Here is a 19614-nt window from a genome sequence, read left to right on the forward strand (position 1 = left end):
GGATCAGCGTCGCTCCCAGTTCGACTATTGGCAAATTGATTCAGTGCTTTTGGGGACAGACGCTGAGAAAACTTTTGGACGACTTGAGCAAATGTAGAGAGGCCTGTAGAAAACTTGGAAAACGGACAAAAGAGAATGCAGTGTGTGTTTAACACACTGCATTCTCTTTTGTCCGTTTTCCAAGTTTAAACAGTGGGACTTCCTAGTCTATATGGATGTGTACCTGACAGTGTGTGCATGTAGCTGTACGCTACACTACCCTCAGTAGACATCGGCGTGACAGCTTACTAGATCCCCGGCTCAACTAGGATCAGCGTCGCTCCAGGTTTGACTATTGGCAAATGGATTCAATGCGTTTGAAACGGACGCTGAGAACACTTTTGGACGACTTGGGTAATAACATACAGGTCATTTGCAGTCAAGCTTGGCACTCAAAGGACACAGGAAATATGGTCATAAAAGCCTAGTGGCCATTTTAGATTGATTAGTCCTCATAGAGGCAAGTTCAGATGGCATTAAAGGACAAACTAAAAGTTGTTCAAATTGTTCCTCGACCTTTCGATAGAGGTGACCACATCTAAAAGTTTGTACGTTCCTACTACTTTTAAAGTGAAAAACTGTAACATTAACTCCAGTAAAGTTGATAGCAACTGGCAGAACTCTCCGTGCACTGTAGCAATCTAGAACCACGTGGCCGCATTGGATACCCTACTTGTGCACGAGCCTGCAGTTAACCAACATTCCATTCTCTTTTGTCCATTGTCCAAGTTTGAACGGTGGAGCTTCCTTCCAACAATCTATATGAATGTGCATCTGTGTAGCTACGCTACACTGCCCAATTGATGCATCATACTCCAAGCTGATACATGTGTCTGCCGCGAGCTTACTACGTTTACAATCATCCCTCCTTCTCCCTTGGCTATTCATAAAGTTAATCTTATCACGTGACGAAAGTCCTCCAAAAGTCACGAACCCGGGACTTCCTGTAGTTAGTTTCATTGCTGGGAATCACAGCCGAGCTCTTACACTGGTGCGTCATCCGTTCAATACTTTTCCTCCTTCGCCCGTAAAGTTGATCTGTTAGCAGAGCTATGAACCCCCTGTATGAAGCACAGTCACGAACCAAGGACTTCCCGTAGTTATTTTGATTGTCGGGAATTACAGCTGAGGTCTCAGCACCAGGGACATGACCTTTCACTGGTGCGTCATCCGTAGCTAGTAATCAGGGCCTTCATCACAAAGCCGTTCAGAATCCTAAAAATCTAGGGACGCGTGACATATCCAAACGAGTGACTGAGTCTGTCATCTGGTGAACATGAGGTACTGATGGCAATAGACTTCTTCCGAGCTGGTATCTTAGAACTTGTTACATGTATATCAGTCATGTACATCTGTTACCACGGTATAGTACTACCAATTGCTTGCCTATTTGTAGTTCCATCACAAGGACAGCCCAGCAACTGTGCTGTTCAGTATTCAGCACAGAATATGGTCCACACTACACAATGCAGACGTTTTGTTCGTGATTATTACTCCTTAATCGTTCCAAATAAGAAGCTAACAACGCCTCTCTTGGTTAATTTTTCCTCCGTTAGATACGGGAAAAGGTCATCACCTTTTGACCTCACGGTGAACACACCACTATAGCTAAAGACGTACCCACCAGGACCGCAAACCGACTGTATAGTTCTCCCAGCCCACAACATGCCCACCTGAACCCCAGGTATCAACTTACAAAGGCCGCCGGGGGAGCCTCTCTGATAACCGTGTTTGTGTCCGGAAGTTATCAGCCATGACGTATCGTAGTAAAATCATGCTTTATTCGGAAATAAGAAAGCAAGTAGGTCCACTAAATCCCAGGTCACGATGGTCGTGTGACATAACGTGTAGGGAGACGCAAATTCACAGATAAGATACAAATGCATATTTACTTATAAAAAGATTACAAATAAAATCACACTTGTTTCTACAATAGGGTGCCTTATTTCCAGTGCGGCCCGTGGCGTGCATTCCATGTAGCATATGATGGCAGAATACAGTTTCTGAGTGCCTGACATGCGCTACATTTCGCTGCCAGCGTGTACATTACTTACAGTTTCTGCCTGCCTTTGCCATTACAAAATTTCGGTCCCATTAAAAATGATACATACATGCTTAACCTGTTAAAAAAAACTACATCTAAAGGACGTAGATATGCCAAAGTGAGGGTTGGAGCTTATTTCAATTCTCATAAACATCGTATCTACATGTACCATTTCAATTGGCACGGTATGACATAAAGAGACATAACCTTAAAATAGACCGTCTCCCGATGCTCCTTCTATGAGAATTTGCTTCAGGGCATCTATTATTTAGCTCCGCCGGCAGATATTACCCGCGAGAGGGAGGATTCAATATGAACATCACGTCATCTATTTCTCTTCTAAGAAGTTCCCAAATATGAGCTGACAGCGTGACGACTCTGGTTCATATCACAAGACATCTCCGAGCCGATAAAAACATGGGATACATTGAAGATTCCAGCCTAGACGTCGTTTTTTTTAAGTCAGAAACAAGATACACATGGACATGGACATAGTGGCGCTACACTCAAGTACAGTAACTTATTTTACAGCTCCACAAAAAAGCTAAATAAGATTAGACAAAGACAATGACAAACGTCGGCAAATTTCCGAACAAACATAACATAAGCAAGATATGACTGAAGTAATGCGTATCAATTTGATGAAAGTAAAAACATAACTGAATAATCAAATATGCAATGTGATTAAAATACATAATACATACCACACGACCCTTAACTAAAGACGTCGGTTGTTCTACATGTTAGTGCGCTAGTTTTATTCGTTTATCTTGTTCAAGTTTTCAACACAAAGGACACAAATCAGCGCTAGGAGATTGTTTTTGGATCAATCAATCAATCGATCGATCGATCAATAAACTACTATCATGTATACAAAACATCTTCCCTGTCGGAACCGATTCCACTCGTTTATCACGTGCGCAAAATGTGCAAATTTGATTTGACGACAAATCAAATTTCAGGAACGAAGACGATCGTCGTAACGAGTTTCAAAAGTAAACCTGTCTTCCACATCGATTCTCCATAATGTTCTTTGTAGTAATTTGTAATCTACATCAACTTTTATTGAATTACAGGCTTATGTTGATTGAATTTTCTATCCGCGTGTTCATGATAAAATTAGTGCTAGAACTTTCTTACGTCGCACTCAGATCAGAACGTTTGCATTCCGTAGCACAGCTGTCCAGCCCACTACCTCCCTGATCGGTTGAGTGAGTCCAAATTGCAGAAAGCAAGAAACGTCTTTCCCGGACGCGTGGATGAAATTGTCCGACAAATTGCTGCGTTGTGACAGCTACAATCCCAACCACACACGCGGAACACATAACCAGCCATGCGCACAACTGTATGAACATTACAGTTTCCATCAGAATGTTTTTTTTTTTAAGTGGAACATTTCGATCAATAGAAAATATTCAAACAGCAACGTTGTCCTCAAACTCTAATGTCTTCTCTTTTCCTACCATTTCAACATCCGCTTCTCCAACGTGTTTTGACCATCGGTTCATTGGTCCAAATTTGGACTAATGACAGCTACAATCCCAACCACACACGCGGAACACATAACCGGCCACAACGCATTTGAATTTCCGTCAGAATAGTCATTCCAGGAGTAGAACATGTCGATCAATAGATAGGACATGAATATTGTTGTCCTCAGACCCATATTGCTTTTTTCCTACCATTTCTACAGCCGCTTCTCCAAGGTCCCCGTTCCACTAGACAGCGCTCTCACTGCGACCTGATGCGCCCTAAGCTGGGTTTGTGTAACCCTTCAATCTATAATTAGAACATAATACAAAATTCAAAAGTATGACTGACAACACGAAAAAACAGCCTAAAACTAAAAAGAGTCGTTCTTTATCTACAAAATTCGTTGAGCGCTGTGGTCAATTTTTGGACGCAGAAAGAGCGCGGCATGGTTGCAGCTTTTGTGGAATGGGGGTATAAGGTGTTTGGGCCATCGGTGCAAAATTCAAAAGTATGACTGACAAGTGACAACACGATAAGACACACAAAGCGTAGAAAGAGTTGTTCTTTATCTACGAAATTCGTCGAGCGTTCTGTTCAATCTTAGTCGCGGAGAGAGCGCGGCGAGGTCGCAGCCCTACTGGAATGGGGATATAAGGTGTTTGGGCCATCGGTGTTATTTAGGACCTTACTGTCTGGGTTAGGGTAGTATCAGTGTTTATAGCCTATCTGTTCCCAAGGGACCGTTTTACCTATTCATAGAACCAGATCATTTCATGAACTAATATCGTAAACCAGCTCGGCTATGCATATGGCCTATTTTACGTTATTGTACACAACGTAATCCTATATATTTTACAAACGTGCGACGTGTCATAAAGATCTACGCCACGACTGACGTATTTACAACTTCTGGTCAACCACCAAGGTTACCAGTTAAATGCTATCTACGGGCTGCTCTGACTGCATGCAGGGTATTTCGTAGTCATGGACATTTCTACGCGTTCTTTCACGTCAGAGCCTTGAGTGAGTGTGGTGAAATAGATAGGAGTAGGCAGGTTGAGACTCTAACATGACAATATGGCTTATTTTGCTTTGTCTTACTCATCTTTTTATATACCATTAAAAACTTTATTTCATTGCCTTTACTGTTATGCAGCCATTATTGTCCTACTGGTAAAGGGCCATCATTGAAAGCTAGCCTTAGATTAGATAAAACGAATATGTTCTGTCCAAGGCAAGGTACATCTGTGCGGGTCCATATCCTTGCTGTTACTTTTAATACTCTGTCATAACTCTATCTATGTCTCAATCAAAACGATGACACAACATAAGGAATCAGAGAGAATAACACTACAACATGCCGGAAATATTCTCTATGGGCTTACCAAAGTGACCATTCCAACAGAAACGTCCGTTCTACTAAGAGAGACACTATCTTCACACCGACGTAACGGCGTGTACCTACCATCAGCAGCAGTAAAGCCCAGGAGAAGGGCATCCCTAATGAAACCCAACACCCTGCAGGGGTGTCCATTTTCAACACCTGAGACTCCATTCACGCCGTCTCGCGGGATTTGAGCGGGGTGTTGAGTTTAATTGTTTGTGAAAATGAAGCAAACGGCTCGAAGCTTTCAGCACGACCTCTTGACTACACTTAACAAAATCGCACGCTTTGCTAATTTCCAGTTTCATTCGTGTTGGTTACGGTTATAACTGATAGTAATCCCTATACCAAATTTCAGGTAATTTGTTTCAATACCAGGAAACAGGAGCCCAAAATATACATTTTTTGGTTTGAAAATGCCGTAGAATTGATTTTGGGCAGAATATGAGATGCCTCCATATCTAAAACTATTAAGGATGCATCCAAGCACATGTATGCCAAATTTGGTGCTTTTATACAAATTTGCACAATTCGTCAGCTATGCCGCTGAACTATATCATGCAAGTTTGTTTCCCGGTTTGTTGAATGTCATGAAAATGAATGCATGGCAAATTTATATTACTAGTGTATCAATGCATCAATCTGTATGCATGAGTTTGTTTTTTATTCGATGTTCTCGTGCCGTAACTCATCTCCAATGTCCTGTCACACGCTCCCTCCTGACGGTGCCCTAATTATCTCTCCTCGTCATTTCCGATCACCGATCCGGATCAACCCGGTTAATTACTAAGGTCACGTGTCGCCGGTGATTCCATCAATAAACCATCCCGCCATTTTGGATCCATCAATATTTGACGGTCATTTGTGCCTCCCGTTGCTTTAGGGACCTGATGAGTTAACAGAGGAAGTTTGATCTGCCAGGTCGTATCCTCATCAAAGTCTCGAACGTTGGTAGATCGACAACTTTGCTAGATGACACTTAAAAGCGCTGCTATCCCATACGCCTCATACCTCAATCGTACATTAGGAAAGCTCTTTGTGCGTCCAAGCTTCCGTTTTGCTAAGGTATCGGGTGTATCAATTAAAAGAGTTTACATGTCAATAGGGATCGATAAGGGATTTGGTAGCTCGTATGATGAAGCAGCTCGTCCAGAAAAATCGCCGATCTGTTTGCCCACTGGACAGTCTGCACAGAGAGATAACTGTACATTTCTGGCACCAGCGGTCGTACTGTATGGATTATTTAGCCATAAACACTGAGTTCAAGTTAAACAATTGGAATCAAGTCAAAGAAAGATATCATGGCCGCTCGTTAAGCAATATTTATGTCGACTTAAAAGAATATTTCGAAGTCAAGTGCAGGTGGATGGCTGATGTTTTATGAGAGTTATGCTGAATTTGGCTTCAAGTCAGCACTTTTGTTTCGTGTTCAGCGTTGCGTGGATGCTAAATGTTAAAAAGATAGCGGGTAAATACTTTGACACATGCCTAGGGCACTTAACGACCTTACATCTAGTACAATCGTTCTAGAAAGGTAGAACAACCCATATCCATTAGGCAAACCTTTTAAAAAAACAGCCATCATTCAGCTCCATTGGATAACAGACCACGGCTAACGCTATTAGAATACACAACATAAAGCCCCTACCACGAAGCTTTCGATCAGTTCTTCACCATTTTAAATGCCCTCACAGATTAAGTTTCATTTGAATATAAGGCTTACATTTCGGTTCGTACATAATGTTCCTTTTAGAGAGATACATCACTGTAGGAAACAGGAGGAGCCTTTCAAATCTAAGAATGGATGATTTATACTGGCAACATCAGTTCCCCAAACCCTCATACGATACTGAGCGTCATCATTCCATAACCTTGGCACCGATTGGACACTTAACAAAACAGGACACTATTTGTATCCAGGTCAATTGTATCAACTGAGTGAAGCTTGTCGACACAAAGTTGTTAATGTGGCCTTTTCTCTGGCCTACCAATCAACAGCATGATGTGCGTCCCAGCACATTTAGCTAACGGCGTGCTTCGTTTTGATTGGGCGGAAAGCGTGCAAGTCGAACATCCCTGTGCCATTACACCAAATACAGCTTTTACACCACGATACTCCTTCAAAGGTCGGCAACCCTAGGAGAGATTGCAAACTATGCTGGCCTCCAGCCGAACTGAACAGCTGGTCTGCCTTACATGTACTCAGCTCTCCGTGTAGTCAGTTTGGCTGGCAGTAGCTGATGGAATGCCAAAAGAAAGTTGTATTGTATGTTATCAACTCCATAAGGTATAACCTGTATCATCAACAATTTGTCGTATTTACAACTGTCCCAACCAGCACCTCCCGTACTTGGAACTAGAAATTGTACTTTTGGCTGAAGATGATGTGCTGCTCAGTAGGTATTACCATGACCTACAGAGTAATAGAATAGCCTCCGAGGCAGACTCCGTCCAATTGTTTGTGTTTTTCAAGCTACCGCTTTCTGAAAGAAGTGAAAAGTGAACTGCTAGCGAATGATAGTAATCCTATTGTATCGTCCCATTCGACATGTGTTTAGTTGGTTGTGAGGTTTAGATGATATCAACTGCACAAAGTTTACTAATGTTCCTCTAGTTATACCCTTGGCCGGTTGGCTTTCTCATAAACGATCTGACAGGTCATCTAATAGACTACACGGTACAATGTGCTACACAAGGACGACGTGAAACCGCCATCAACTCGGGCTAGCCCCGACATCACAGCTTAAGCCTCGATTTTATAAACTTACTCATCAGCGCGAGGATGCCTCCGCCCATAATCCCCTTACTACACGAGGGCTTCTCCAGACAGCCACATGCATTATTTAGCGCTTTTACAGTCTCCATTTTACGGTGTTAGGTTCTCCACTCGCAGACTGACCAGCTTCTATCAGTAAGTACCCTGAAACAGATTGGTGAGAACTTCATGTTGACTGGCCGAGCGAGCTGTCCGAAAACGATTGGTCCATGATCTAGGAGGAGAGAGATGGCGCTCTTTATTGCCGTTTGTAAATTGCTTTCAATGCAATATACAGTGTGCTTTGCGTCAGAAAATTCATTTCCGCATCCCCAATATCTCGTTAGCAACGACAAGGGAAGTAAATTGTCGTGTTAGGACAACGAACTCAATTTACAACCGGCGGTTGAGAGGAACCAGGCAGGCCAACGCGGAGGCGAAGACGTCGTGAATGAACGTCGAAATAAACTGGTACGAGTGCTATGCAATATTGCTGTGTCGCCATTTTATTACATCTATATCCCTCTTACGTACTTGTATACGGTTGGCCATGGTCTGCCATACATCATACTCCGTACATGCATAAAGAGACATCCGCTTCCATTTGCGTTGCAATTCAACAAGGTATTGATTTTCCTAGTCTTCATCGGTTAATTGCAGGCCTTATAACTTAATCATGCCGTTATCCAATATGAAAAGTGGTCGTACTTGCTACGTGCGTATCTGGTGTGACAAACACAATGTGTGGATAGCAGAATCTTTAGGTTCTCTCTCTCTCTCTCTCTCTCTCTCTCTCTCTCTCTCTCTCTCTCTCTCTCTCGCTCTCTCTCTCTCTCTCTCTCTCTCTCTCTCTCTCTCTCTCTCTCTCTCTCTCTCTCTCTCTCTCTCTCTCTCTGTAGCTGTCCAGTAAGCGCTGACACATTTTCTTTTATTGATCCGTACCATATGATAATATCTTAATCACCACGAGGGCAACCTTAAATCTTGCCACCTCTAGCTCATTAATAAGATGGAGTCAAATGGAGGAAAAACTCATAACAACTTGACTGAAAACTTCATCTGGAATGTCACATTGATTCATTATGTCACTTGCATTAAAATTTAATAACATGGATAACATTGTTTGAAATATTGTATTATTGGCTTTTGCTATTTTCACAGTTTTTGGATTTGAATATGAGCTGATGTAACTGAAAGTGAGCCTAGCTTTTTCACATTTTGTTCATTTAAATCATCATCATCTTCCATACTGCTCAGCCCGCCTTATGTATCATAAGATGATATCTCAATCCAGACAAGGGCATCTTAAATCTTGCCAGCTCTAGCTTATTTATAAGATAGAGTCAAATGGAGGAAAAACTCATAACAACTCGACTGAAAACTTCATCTGGAATGTCACATTGATTCATTATGTCACTTGCATTAAAATTTAATAACATGGATAACATTGTTTGAAATATTGTATTATTGGCTTTTGCTATTTTCACAGTTTTTGGATTTGAATATGAGCTGATGTAACTGAAAGTGAGCCTAGCTTTTTCACATTTTGTTTATTTAAATCATCATCATCTTCCATACTGCTCAGCCCGCCTTATGTATCATAAGATGATATCTCAATCCAGACAAGGGCATCTTAAATCTTGCCAGCTCTAGCTTATTTATAAGATAGAGTCAAATGAAGGAAAAACTCATAACAACTCGACTAAGACTTAAAACCACATCTGGGATGTCACATTCATCAAATACGTACATAAAATTACATTAAAATTCTTTGTTATAACCTTTTTAAAATTGTTTGAAATATTGTATTATTGTTATTTTCATAGTTATTGAATTTGAATGTGATACTAATGATACCTGAAATTGAGCCTAGCTTTTTCACATTTTGTTTATTTAAATGTATCATAAGATGATATCTTAATCCAGACAAGGGCATCTTAAATCTTACTAGCTCTAGCTTATTAATAAGATGGAGATACATGGAGGAAAAACTCATAACATCTTGACTAAGACTTAAAACTTCATCTGGAATGTCACATTGTTTCAATATGTGCACACAATTACATTAAAATCTATCTTATAACATGATTAACATTGTTGGAAATATTGCATTATTGTTATTTGTATAGTTATAGAATTTGAATATGAGCTAATAATAGCTGAAAGTGAGCCTAGCTTTTACACATTTTGTTTATTTGAATGTATCATAAGATGGTATCTTAAATATTACCAGCTCTAGGTTATCAATAAGAAGGAGGAAAAACTCATAACAACTTGACTAAGACGTAAAAAACTTCGTCTGGAATGTTTCACGGCCAAACCGGATTTGTCGCCACCCCCGTGTTTGCCGGAGAAGTAATCTGTTGACGGGGCAGCAGTACCCGGCTGCCGTAACAAGATTAACCACTCTGCCGAAATGTGCCAACACCAAGAACTGATAAGAACGCCATTAAGGAAGACTTTTTAATCCTCTCCCCGCTCCCTCTGATGCCGTGCAGCGTTTATCGTCCCCGCTCAGTCGATCGCTAGAACATTAACAGTTAGTCACTGACTTAGCTGTGTTTTTATATAAACTCTCGTCTGTTTTGATTTTTAACGTGAACATTTTCAAATCGTTAATCTCACAAATCATGCGTACATTGTTGATCAAAATTTGTGGTATTTTCAATATGTATTTCGTACTTACGAGCCAGAGAAGTCAGTTTTTGCATGGCGCTTTACTTTTAATTCTATGACGATTTATTCATACATGAATATGCTTTGACTCAGCCTAGTTCAACATAAAACGTTAGTCACTGACTTAGCTGTATTTTCATATTCAACTCTCGTCTGTTCTGTTTCTATCGTGAACATTTGCAAATCGTTCATGTCACAACTCAACATCAGGTAAATTCGTGTATATTGTTGATCACAATTGCGTCGTTTTGTGGTATTTTCGATATCGTATTTCGTACTTACCTGCCAAAGAAGTGAAATTTTGCATGGCGTTTACTTTTAATAACGATTTATTTATACTGAAACTAATTATTAAATCGATGATTATAACACAATATCGAAAACGTATGCTAGCCCTTATTGTATTGTATTAGTAATCATGATGTTAAGTCTTATTCTATACTTCCATTTTGTGTTATATATGTTAAAGAATTATTGCCATACCTTGTACCATGTACAATTGTCGTGCAATAAAGTTCTTCTATATGAATATGGCCGGACTCAGCCTACTTGGTATTAAGTTTGTATTCATGATCCTGGTAAAGTTTAAAGAACATCTGTCATGCATAGTGTTAGACCACAGGCTAACAGTTGTAAAGTTTACGACGTTAACGCGTACGGTGAGGCAAGACCTATTTTTCTTGTAAACATCGTTTATTTCCTACTTTTCCTATTAGACGGCCACCAGAGGGTTTATATGAGGTTCTACGAGTATATCTTGCTACGGAGTTGTGGCACTGATTAAAATCCCTCTGAAAAATTGGCTCATCTGGTAGCGGAGATTAGACGATACCGCCGACCGGCCGGGGTTTCACAGGGGCGATAAAAATGGGCTGATCTGAGTCACGTGCTTGTGGAGGAGTTTATACCATCGACTGTGTGGTTTCTATAGTCAACATGTGGGCATAACAAGCTGTAAACTACTGAGGTGTGTGCTGTTACTGCTGTAGAGGTTTGCACAACATGTTCAGCACCAAGGACAGGCCATGTCAATCTTCAGCTGATGCATGATGACAATCGACCAATCACATGTTATTGTCAGTTATCTTATAGCATTGTTGTTATATTGGTTACTTGATTTTCTTTCATCCGTGTACTTTTCTAGCTATTTTATCATTCCTATCTTTTAACTGCCACTATTTGTTTGATCTTGGTTTGATATTTGGTTTTCTTTACAATCCTTTCCATTGTTCATTTTTGTTCCAATATTTGATCAGTAGCCATTCTTGTAGTTTAACTACTCTTTTTCTGTTTTCGGCTCCTCGATCTTATATTTGTTCTTTTAAATCTAAATAAATAGATAGATGAATTTGAAAGAACTAAACCACGTGAACGTGTTCTTGCAGTACAACACTCGGACGAGACAAAAATAATACAACAAAGTACATAGCCAAAAAAATTGATTGTACAGGGGCAACATCGGTGGCGATTCTGGCTAGCTGCTTAAAAGATAGCTATCTTATCGAGGGTAAAAATAATTACATGTACCGAGGCGCTAGGATTAAAGTAATGACTGCGAGGTCCCATGACGATACAAATGGATGATAACGATAAATTCGATGATAATTATTAACTTAAGGATAGACTCTATAAAGGGCTCTCAAATTCTAACACGATAGATACACGCCAATAGCTCTAGCTCACCAAAAGCACAAGGGATAACCTGTGCCAAAAGCATTAACGATGCATCTGGAGGAAAACACTATTTATGTTCGTATTGAGGATAAACGTGATAAATCCGCACCACGAGAACGAATGATTAAATCGTACAATCGGCACAAGCTTCAGTCCCCTATCAGGAACATCGGTGATAAAACTAACGTGATAAACCCATATACCCGTGTAAAGCAAGAATAAATTTGTACCGACAGCCTCTAAAATAACCTCGTGCCATATAAAACTGGCAAAACTGCACCCATGTCGAAAGCATTGATGTTTCTGGGGTTGAGTTGTTGCGAATATTGTGTCTTTATAATACGCCCTGGCACTTATCGATTTGGTACCCACAAAAACTTACAGCAATCCATCTTTCGCGCTTAGAGTAAACGGAAGGGGAGCTTCTGGCAAACAAAGACGCTCAACATGAACTGAATTTTCAACACGTTTCTTCCTGCATGGGGCCTCCAATGTAACCTACATTTTCTGATTCCTGTTCTATCATCACAGATATCTGATGTAGACATCATCGTTTTATATACAAATGATTTAGTGTAAATGAAAGGAGAGATTTGGGGAAACAAAAGCTTACAACTTAATTTCCTGTACATTTTGTCTTGGTGCCACCAATATAACTAACCTACATTTGTTGCTTCCTGTTCTATCATCTTTTTTATAGTTGACGAAAGGGCAGATTTTGCAAAGAAAGGACGGGCAGTGTGAACTGCATTTTCAACACGTTTCTTCTCGGGGCTACCAATATAACCTACATTTTCTTCTTCCTGTTCTATCATCACAGATATCTGATGCAGACATCACCGTTGGTACATACATCACAGAACTCCCCCAGGTGCAGTTACCTGGAATCAGCCGCTTCCTGCAATAACCACGGGCGGGCTATTGCTATTGTGGAAATAAGGGGCCGTCCGTAAATGTCTCTCGATGGAGAAGTTTACTCTAAAGATGAAAATGATTCCACGTCAGCAGTTTTGAGGCTTGAAAGTCTCACACCACTGGAAGCGTAATAAAAGACACCATAGTACTGTAGTTATGTCAAACACATAATATTGAAAACGGTACAAACAAGAAATAACAACCATTTGCAATAGGGGGTTTTCGGGCAATTTTTAGGCACACAACTAAGATAATATTTGAAATGCAGGTAAATGCACCATTGCAACGATAGTTATTCCAGACATCTCTGGAAAACGGTACAAACAAGATTATTCGTTTCCAAATTGTTTTCGATGGGGATGCCTACATCAGAAGCATATAAGTTTTCTCTGTAAGTAAGTCTATATTATTATGATGATCAGCTACAACAAGACTTAAGAAAGTACAATGCGACAACGCTATGCCAACCACATTTAACCACATCTTAAAAAATTCAAAAGCAAGAAAAAACAAGCATCTCGCATATGAGGAAACTTAGCAGACAATCCTGAGGAAGTATTGTGATCGATGTTGAGATCGATGGTTATGCCTTGAGAGAAAACAAAACTGTAATTGGTGTTTGCTTTTCCCGATCCCTTCCGTTCCTTCAGGCTGAGGTTTAGATTGCAGAATACGAATGTATAACCCTATGACATCGCCCAAGACGTCACATTATATTCTCTATGGTGGTCGGGAAGTGCTACGACTACGAAAAGCGGTTGCCAAGGTATCAGCTAAAGTTGTAATATCACAGCGCCAGGTGCTCTTGTGGTTAAGGTTGTTGACTTATAACCTAAAGGTTCTAGGGTCGAATCCCTAGCAGGCCCCAATGTTGACCCATTGAAAAGCACTTAACACCTATTTCCTCACTTGACTCAGGTGAAAATGCTACGGTTAGGAACATCTTATCGAATGGAGCGTAAAGCTGCAGGCCCCCTGTTTAAGGAGGGCCAAACGCTAAAGAATCCCCATGAAACTAACTATCGACAAGAGTAGGGGCCCTTCCCGGTGTAAGTGGTTTAAACCTATAACAGCCTAGATCTGGGCTGACATCTTGAACAAGTGAAGGCCACCTGCCATGTCAATCCGTCCACAAATGGGGTCAATCCAGATAAGTAAATAAATCAAAAGAAACAAAATATAGGTCGCATTAAGTATCTCTGCGACCTTCGCTCCTGACTGAATACTTTACAACTATTGCCCTCGATACAAGAGGTTCCATTGTCCTAATTTTCCCGCTTGCCGGACCAACGACGTCCATTGATCTCTCGCCCCAAGAAAGGGAGCGAGAAGACCCGGTACTATTGATTCACCCCGGCTGTATCCACGATACTTCATATTCATGTGTGCCGTTTAAATCATTAATGCCGGGTCTAGGATCGCATGCTGTAATTAGAAACTGCTCTAAAAGGTTGCCGCGTTGCCCCACTTTCGATTCCCTCTGCGTTAGCGGAGTTTTCGCTCATTTCATTGATAATTCAGACCAATAATGACCAAGTTTGGTTAATATTGCAACTGATTCCCAGATGTGTATGCCGAATTCCCCGCGGGATCGCGAAGAGCGCAAAGCAATCAGTGACGAACGAAATGGGTGTCTATTAACGCTTTAAACAATCAGATAACGCTAACAAAATCAATGATCTCACACATGGCCATTTTCCGGGCGTTTTGTCAACAAGATGCCAGAAACACTTTAACTCCTGTACCGAACTTGTTTGATGGCCGATTTCCGGCCCTTTTTCGGATACAAATCTGTCCTGTCGGTGAGCATTAGTGTTGGTTGTGCAGCCCGGTGTCAAGCCAGATTTTTAACCCTGCCAAGTATTTGCTCCGACGCTTTATAGGGATAATAAGGACACTTTATCAATACCGTATAGGGGTGCTAAACTAGTTGCTTTAGATATCAGTTACCCAATGACTTTGATTAACATAGCTTAAGACCCGTCCTAACCCTAACCCTAGTATCAAACCTAAACCCCACCCTAACCCTCTAAATCCAGGCACCCGCACTACCGCACCCCACGTAGCGAAGATTTGTCTGAGCAGAAATTCGGCGCGACACCGGGATTCTCCCTCACCGGGCTGTCCAAGTAATTGAACTTCCGGATTGACTCGGGGTCAGGGGCAGATGTCGGAGCCAATTGCGCTTCCCCCCAATCCAGTGCGCCGATGAACGGCAGCCCGGGGACCCGGTTACAGATGGCCGGTGTCACTCGGATGGCGATCCGGCAACCCGATAACGTCGATACGCCGATACCCCGGCAGTAACTGAGCGCTGCTGAGGGATGCTTCAGGGGATCTCCTCGCGGCAATGTGGCCGATAGGAGGGCGACCCGCAGTCCTATAATCTATCACTAATAAACTGTTACAGGTTGATCTAGACCCGGGTCGTAATGAAAATTAATGGTTCAGGTCTAGGGTAACCTAGCCGATCTCTTAAGACCTTAATGTTCCTTATCGATTCTCACCTATGTGAATAATCGTTGTCAGACTGCTAAAGGTGTGTTCAGACCGGCACACACCTGTAACAATGTGCAGGTATGTGCAGGTGGCCGCCGGTGCCCATATAAGGTCTGTAAGCGGCCGAACAGATTGCCACAAAGGGACTTGGTAACAGATTGTTGCAGGGATTGTTCTGACAGTAGATCAATGTAACAACCTACAGAACGACCCGCCGTTATTGTCGCCACAGAAAGTAGCCATATTCTCCGTGTAAATCAGACTGGGGTGGAAAGTTGTAGCGTTTTGTGATATCATCGTGGGTTCACGATAGTTACTATCATTGGGACGATACCGTTTGAAACGGGTAGACTCAGTGTAATATGGTAGATCTCAAATCGTGTCGCATCCCTCATTCATATCAATTAAAGGCTTTAAAACCAGACTGAGAGACAAGATACCAGCTTAAGCTTGTTGGTGTAAGATGCACCGATGAAACCTGAAAAGGTAGCTATTAGTTATACCATTTAGATAAGTATAAACTTTATGCCTTTGAGTGTAAAATGCTAAATCTACAAACAGAACTGACCTTCCGCTATCCTGAGCCCGTACAGTCCGTCCAGGTTGATGTCTCGGTACGACCGCCGAAAGAAGTCCACGGTCCACTCCAGCGCCTCCACCACGTCCCACAGCGCCGGGTCCTGCCTGTCCGATCTGCCCACCGGGTCTCCCCTACCAGCCGGGCGGACCTCCCTCTCCCCCCGCCCGCCTGGTGTATCCCCGCGGTGCGGTGTCCCCTGAGACGGGCCCGACCACAAGGCTGCTGCACACAGCGCCAACAGGACCAGCCGAGTTTGCCTTCCTACCCCCATCGTTAACCTTTTAACAACTGCCGGTAGAGCAGGGCATGGACCTTCTTATCGCTCCACGCGCGAGTCTCTCCAAATCTCGCAGCCCCCTCAGGAGCCCAGGCGTGAAGGGGCGACCTCTGACCCGGCCCTGATTGCGCCGTCGGTGGAATTAGTCCTCCGCCTGTCTCGTGCCAGATAAACGTCACACTAACTGCTCAATTTGGCTCGCGACTCGTCTGAGGAGACCCGGCCCTCTTCTGTTGAGAATGGTAGGGAGAGGGAGACAGGCGGAGTGGGAAAACGTACATAAGAGCAGAGAGGGACTGAGTGGAAGGGAAGGGAGAGGGCGGTTTCCGTCGTCTTAAGAGCAGTTTGGTTCCCGACTCGTCTGTGGGAAGCCTCCTTTCCGCAGAATGGTAGAGAGGGATACAGAGTGTGGGGGTGGGGAAACATACATAAGAGGAGAGAGTGATTGAGCGGAAGGGAGGGGAGAGGACGGCTTCCGTAATCTGAAGGGAGGTAATAAAAAGCAAAGGAAGTTGGTATTGGCGTTTTTGACAATCTGGTAATCAAGTAAGGGAGCATGGCTGATATGACCAGAAGGGAAAGGGAGTTGTGGTGATGTCTACGGAAAAACAAGAGGACACAGACGAAGGTTTAGAGACAGAGGAGTTGGGGACAAAGCTAAGAAAACTGTTACAGCAACCACATAAGGAGAAGAACAAAAGCTTGGTTTAGAGGACGCATGTATAACTGCACGGCGGCAGATAGTGTACAGTGCTGTAGTAACGGCAGATGACAGAAGAATACATTGATATTGACTATAAATTCCAAAGGGACGAATTAACAGAGGGATGTGGGTATAGGGTTAGATGAGTTAATGCACCACCTGGGAAATATGGCCGCGCAAACCACGTTAGGTTGATGAATGGATGAGATAATTTCATAATCCGTTTGAATTGTCTCTGTAAAAGGGGTGAAAAACGGAGGACACATGTAATCCCTACATTTATACTTTAAATAACCAACTCGTTTATCTTAACTTACTTGCCAAGTTACTTCACCCCAAACACCAATGTTACATGACAATAATTATGTTCTCTTCTAAGAGAATCGTTCATCATTGTCTACCATAAGTGATCATAATAATCATCTAAGAAAAATGTTTACCCTATTCATCATTCTATTCCATCTAGTCATAAACACACAAATTTCAACCATTCCCTCCAGTAAATATCCAAAAAAGCCATAAAGAACGCGTCTAATTATACAATAATGGCATCGCACCTCCTCCTCCGCTCACAATATTTATGGACTTGTAGATATGACTGTAATGCATATATTCCCAATAGCGGGCTGATATTGGCACCGCTCATATGGTGTACACACCGAGGCCCATAAGTTTGGCAATATCGATTTTCCGTAGTCTCCGCGCGGCAGTTACCCTCCGCCAGCAGTGCACACCTGGTCTGATGAGACAATTCGTTCGTCTCTCCGCCTCGGTACCTCCGTCCCCCGTTAAACCGCTTCCTGAATTTTGTCTTTCACCCAAAATTTCATCATTAGTTCAAAACGCTTTGATTCCTGATTTTTCTCTCTAAGTCATAAGCTTTAGTGTGTCCAAATCTCACCATCGGGTAAAGGGTCCGGACATGGGCCTCCATCAATTTTACTGTCATACCGAACCATTTGCTTCCATATCCATTACTTCATTATCATATCGTTATATGTTAATGCATCATGTTTGTTGCAAGTTTTGTATTCTGTCCTGTGTACATACGTAGCCTCCGCGCGGCTGTTACCCTCCGCCAGCAAGGCACATCTGACCTGGTTTGATGAGACAATTCGTTCGCCTTTCCACCCTTTGGCATCATTTCCGTGTCAAAATATGGTATTAGGAAACGTAACAGCGAAAATACGTCTACGATATACTTACATGTATTTTGACAATGAAAACGATATCGTTTTACGTCTACGATATGGTCCAGGGATACAGATACCGTTACATTGCGTATGTACAAAAAAATGTGGGTTTGTTGTGTATAACGGAATATAACGGTATTTTGGTACCAAGACGATATCGTAGACGTAAACCGATATCGTTTTTGTAGTACAAATACGTTTCTCATAGACGTATTCTCGCTAGTTCAAGGTACGTATTTTGATACGATATTTTGACACGGAAATGATGCCATATCCGCCCGGTACCTTTAACACCCGTAAAACCCCTTCCTAAAGCCCAGGGATATAAAAATAACAAATACACCCGCACTGCCTCCATCCGTCAGGACATCTACAGGCGTTATTGCTCCAGCCCGTACTGATAACTGGAGTTTATGGCCCAATTATAAACAAGTAAGCATATGATTGTCCTGGATTAGAATCCGGCATTGGTGTCGCTATATTTACATTAACGGTCCTGAATCGGAAGGGACGAACAGTTAAATGATATGGAATAGTCTATAACGCCAGGGAACTGGTAATTGAAGACACGGAAATAGACGATGTCAACTATTCATCGTTTTTACGAGATAGGAGACGAGTAATAAGACTACCGATATAACCTTTATCACTGTTGTGCAGGTGGGAACGCGCAGGTTTTATAGAACTCTAGCGTTAGGCTTGAAAGAGATCGAATTGTTGGGTAGCTGCTATTGGTAAGATCTGATCACAATGAAATGTCTTCGATGAAGTTTAGACATCCAAGTAGAACAGTTCAGTTCAGTTCAGGTCGTCCTCATACGAGGTGCCATTCACAATGTCTAACCATGCATTTCTATCAAGCATGGCGGCTAGCAGGTTGTAGTCCTTTAACCCAACCTCCTCCTCCAAGACTTTCTTAAGTGTCAGGTTCGGTCGTCCCCTTTTTCTCTTTGCATCAGGTTCCCAGAGGAGAACTTTGGCAGCCATCTCCTCATGACGTGCTACATGGCCAGCAAGGGCCAGTCTTCTTTTCTGAATTGTTCTAGAGATCGGGGGAAGTCCAACAGTACCTAAAGTAGAAGTAGAAGTAGAACATAAACTGTAAAATACATGATAAATTCAAGCAACTCGATAGGTTCTCTTAAGAGTTAGACGTTTCAGATGGCTTCAATTCTCAATCCCTGGTGAAAGATAGTCTATGTTATATGAACTGTCTGGAGCTTTAGAGAACCTAATATGGAGTTGCTTGATTTATGTTGTATTATGTAATAGGAGGTATAATTTTTGTCTATTCTATGTGAGCAACACTGTTACGCTGCCTTGCCTTTCTTCTAACCTTTGGCAAGGAAATCTTCAACCTAAAAATCTGATGGTTCATGTTGCTCTAGAAAACTTAAAAAAA

The 19614-nt window shown here is 42.1% G+C and overlaps 1 protein-coding gene across 1 annotated transcript in view; it reads right to left on the reverse strand.

The window, feature by feature from the left end:
- The window catches only part of LOC136441164 (UPF0764 protein C16orf89 homolog), a 33466-nt gene extending 16965 nt beyond the window's left edge, over positions 1-16501 (reverse strand). The window contains exon 1 of the mRNA XM_066437264.1: positions 16028-16501. Within this exon, the coding sequence (XP_066293361.1) occupies positions 16028-16310 (283 nt within the window). The 5' untranslated portion in view covers positions 16311-16501. The remainder of the gene's footprint in view (positions 1-16027) is intronic.
- Between the last annotated feature and the right edge of the window lie 3113 nt (positions 16502-19614).

This window comes from Branchiostoma lanceolatum, chromosome 9 (assembly GCF_035083965.1).
Source record: "Branchiostoma lanceolatum isolate klBraLanc5 chromosome 9, klBraLanc5.hap2, whole genome shotgun sequence".
In the NCBI taxonomy this organism is placed as follows: Eukaryota; Metazoa; Chordata; class Leptocardii; order Amphioxiformes; family Branchiostomatidae; genus Branchiostoma; species Branchiostoma lanceolatum.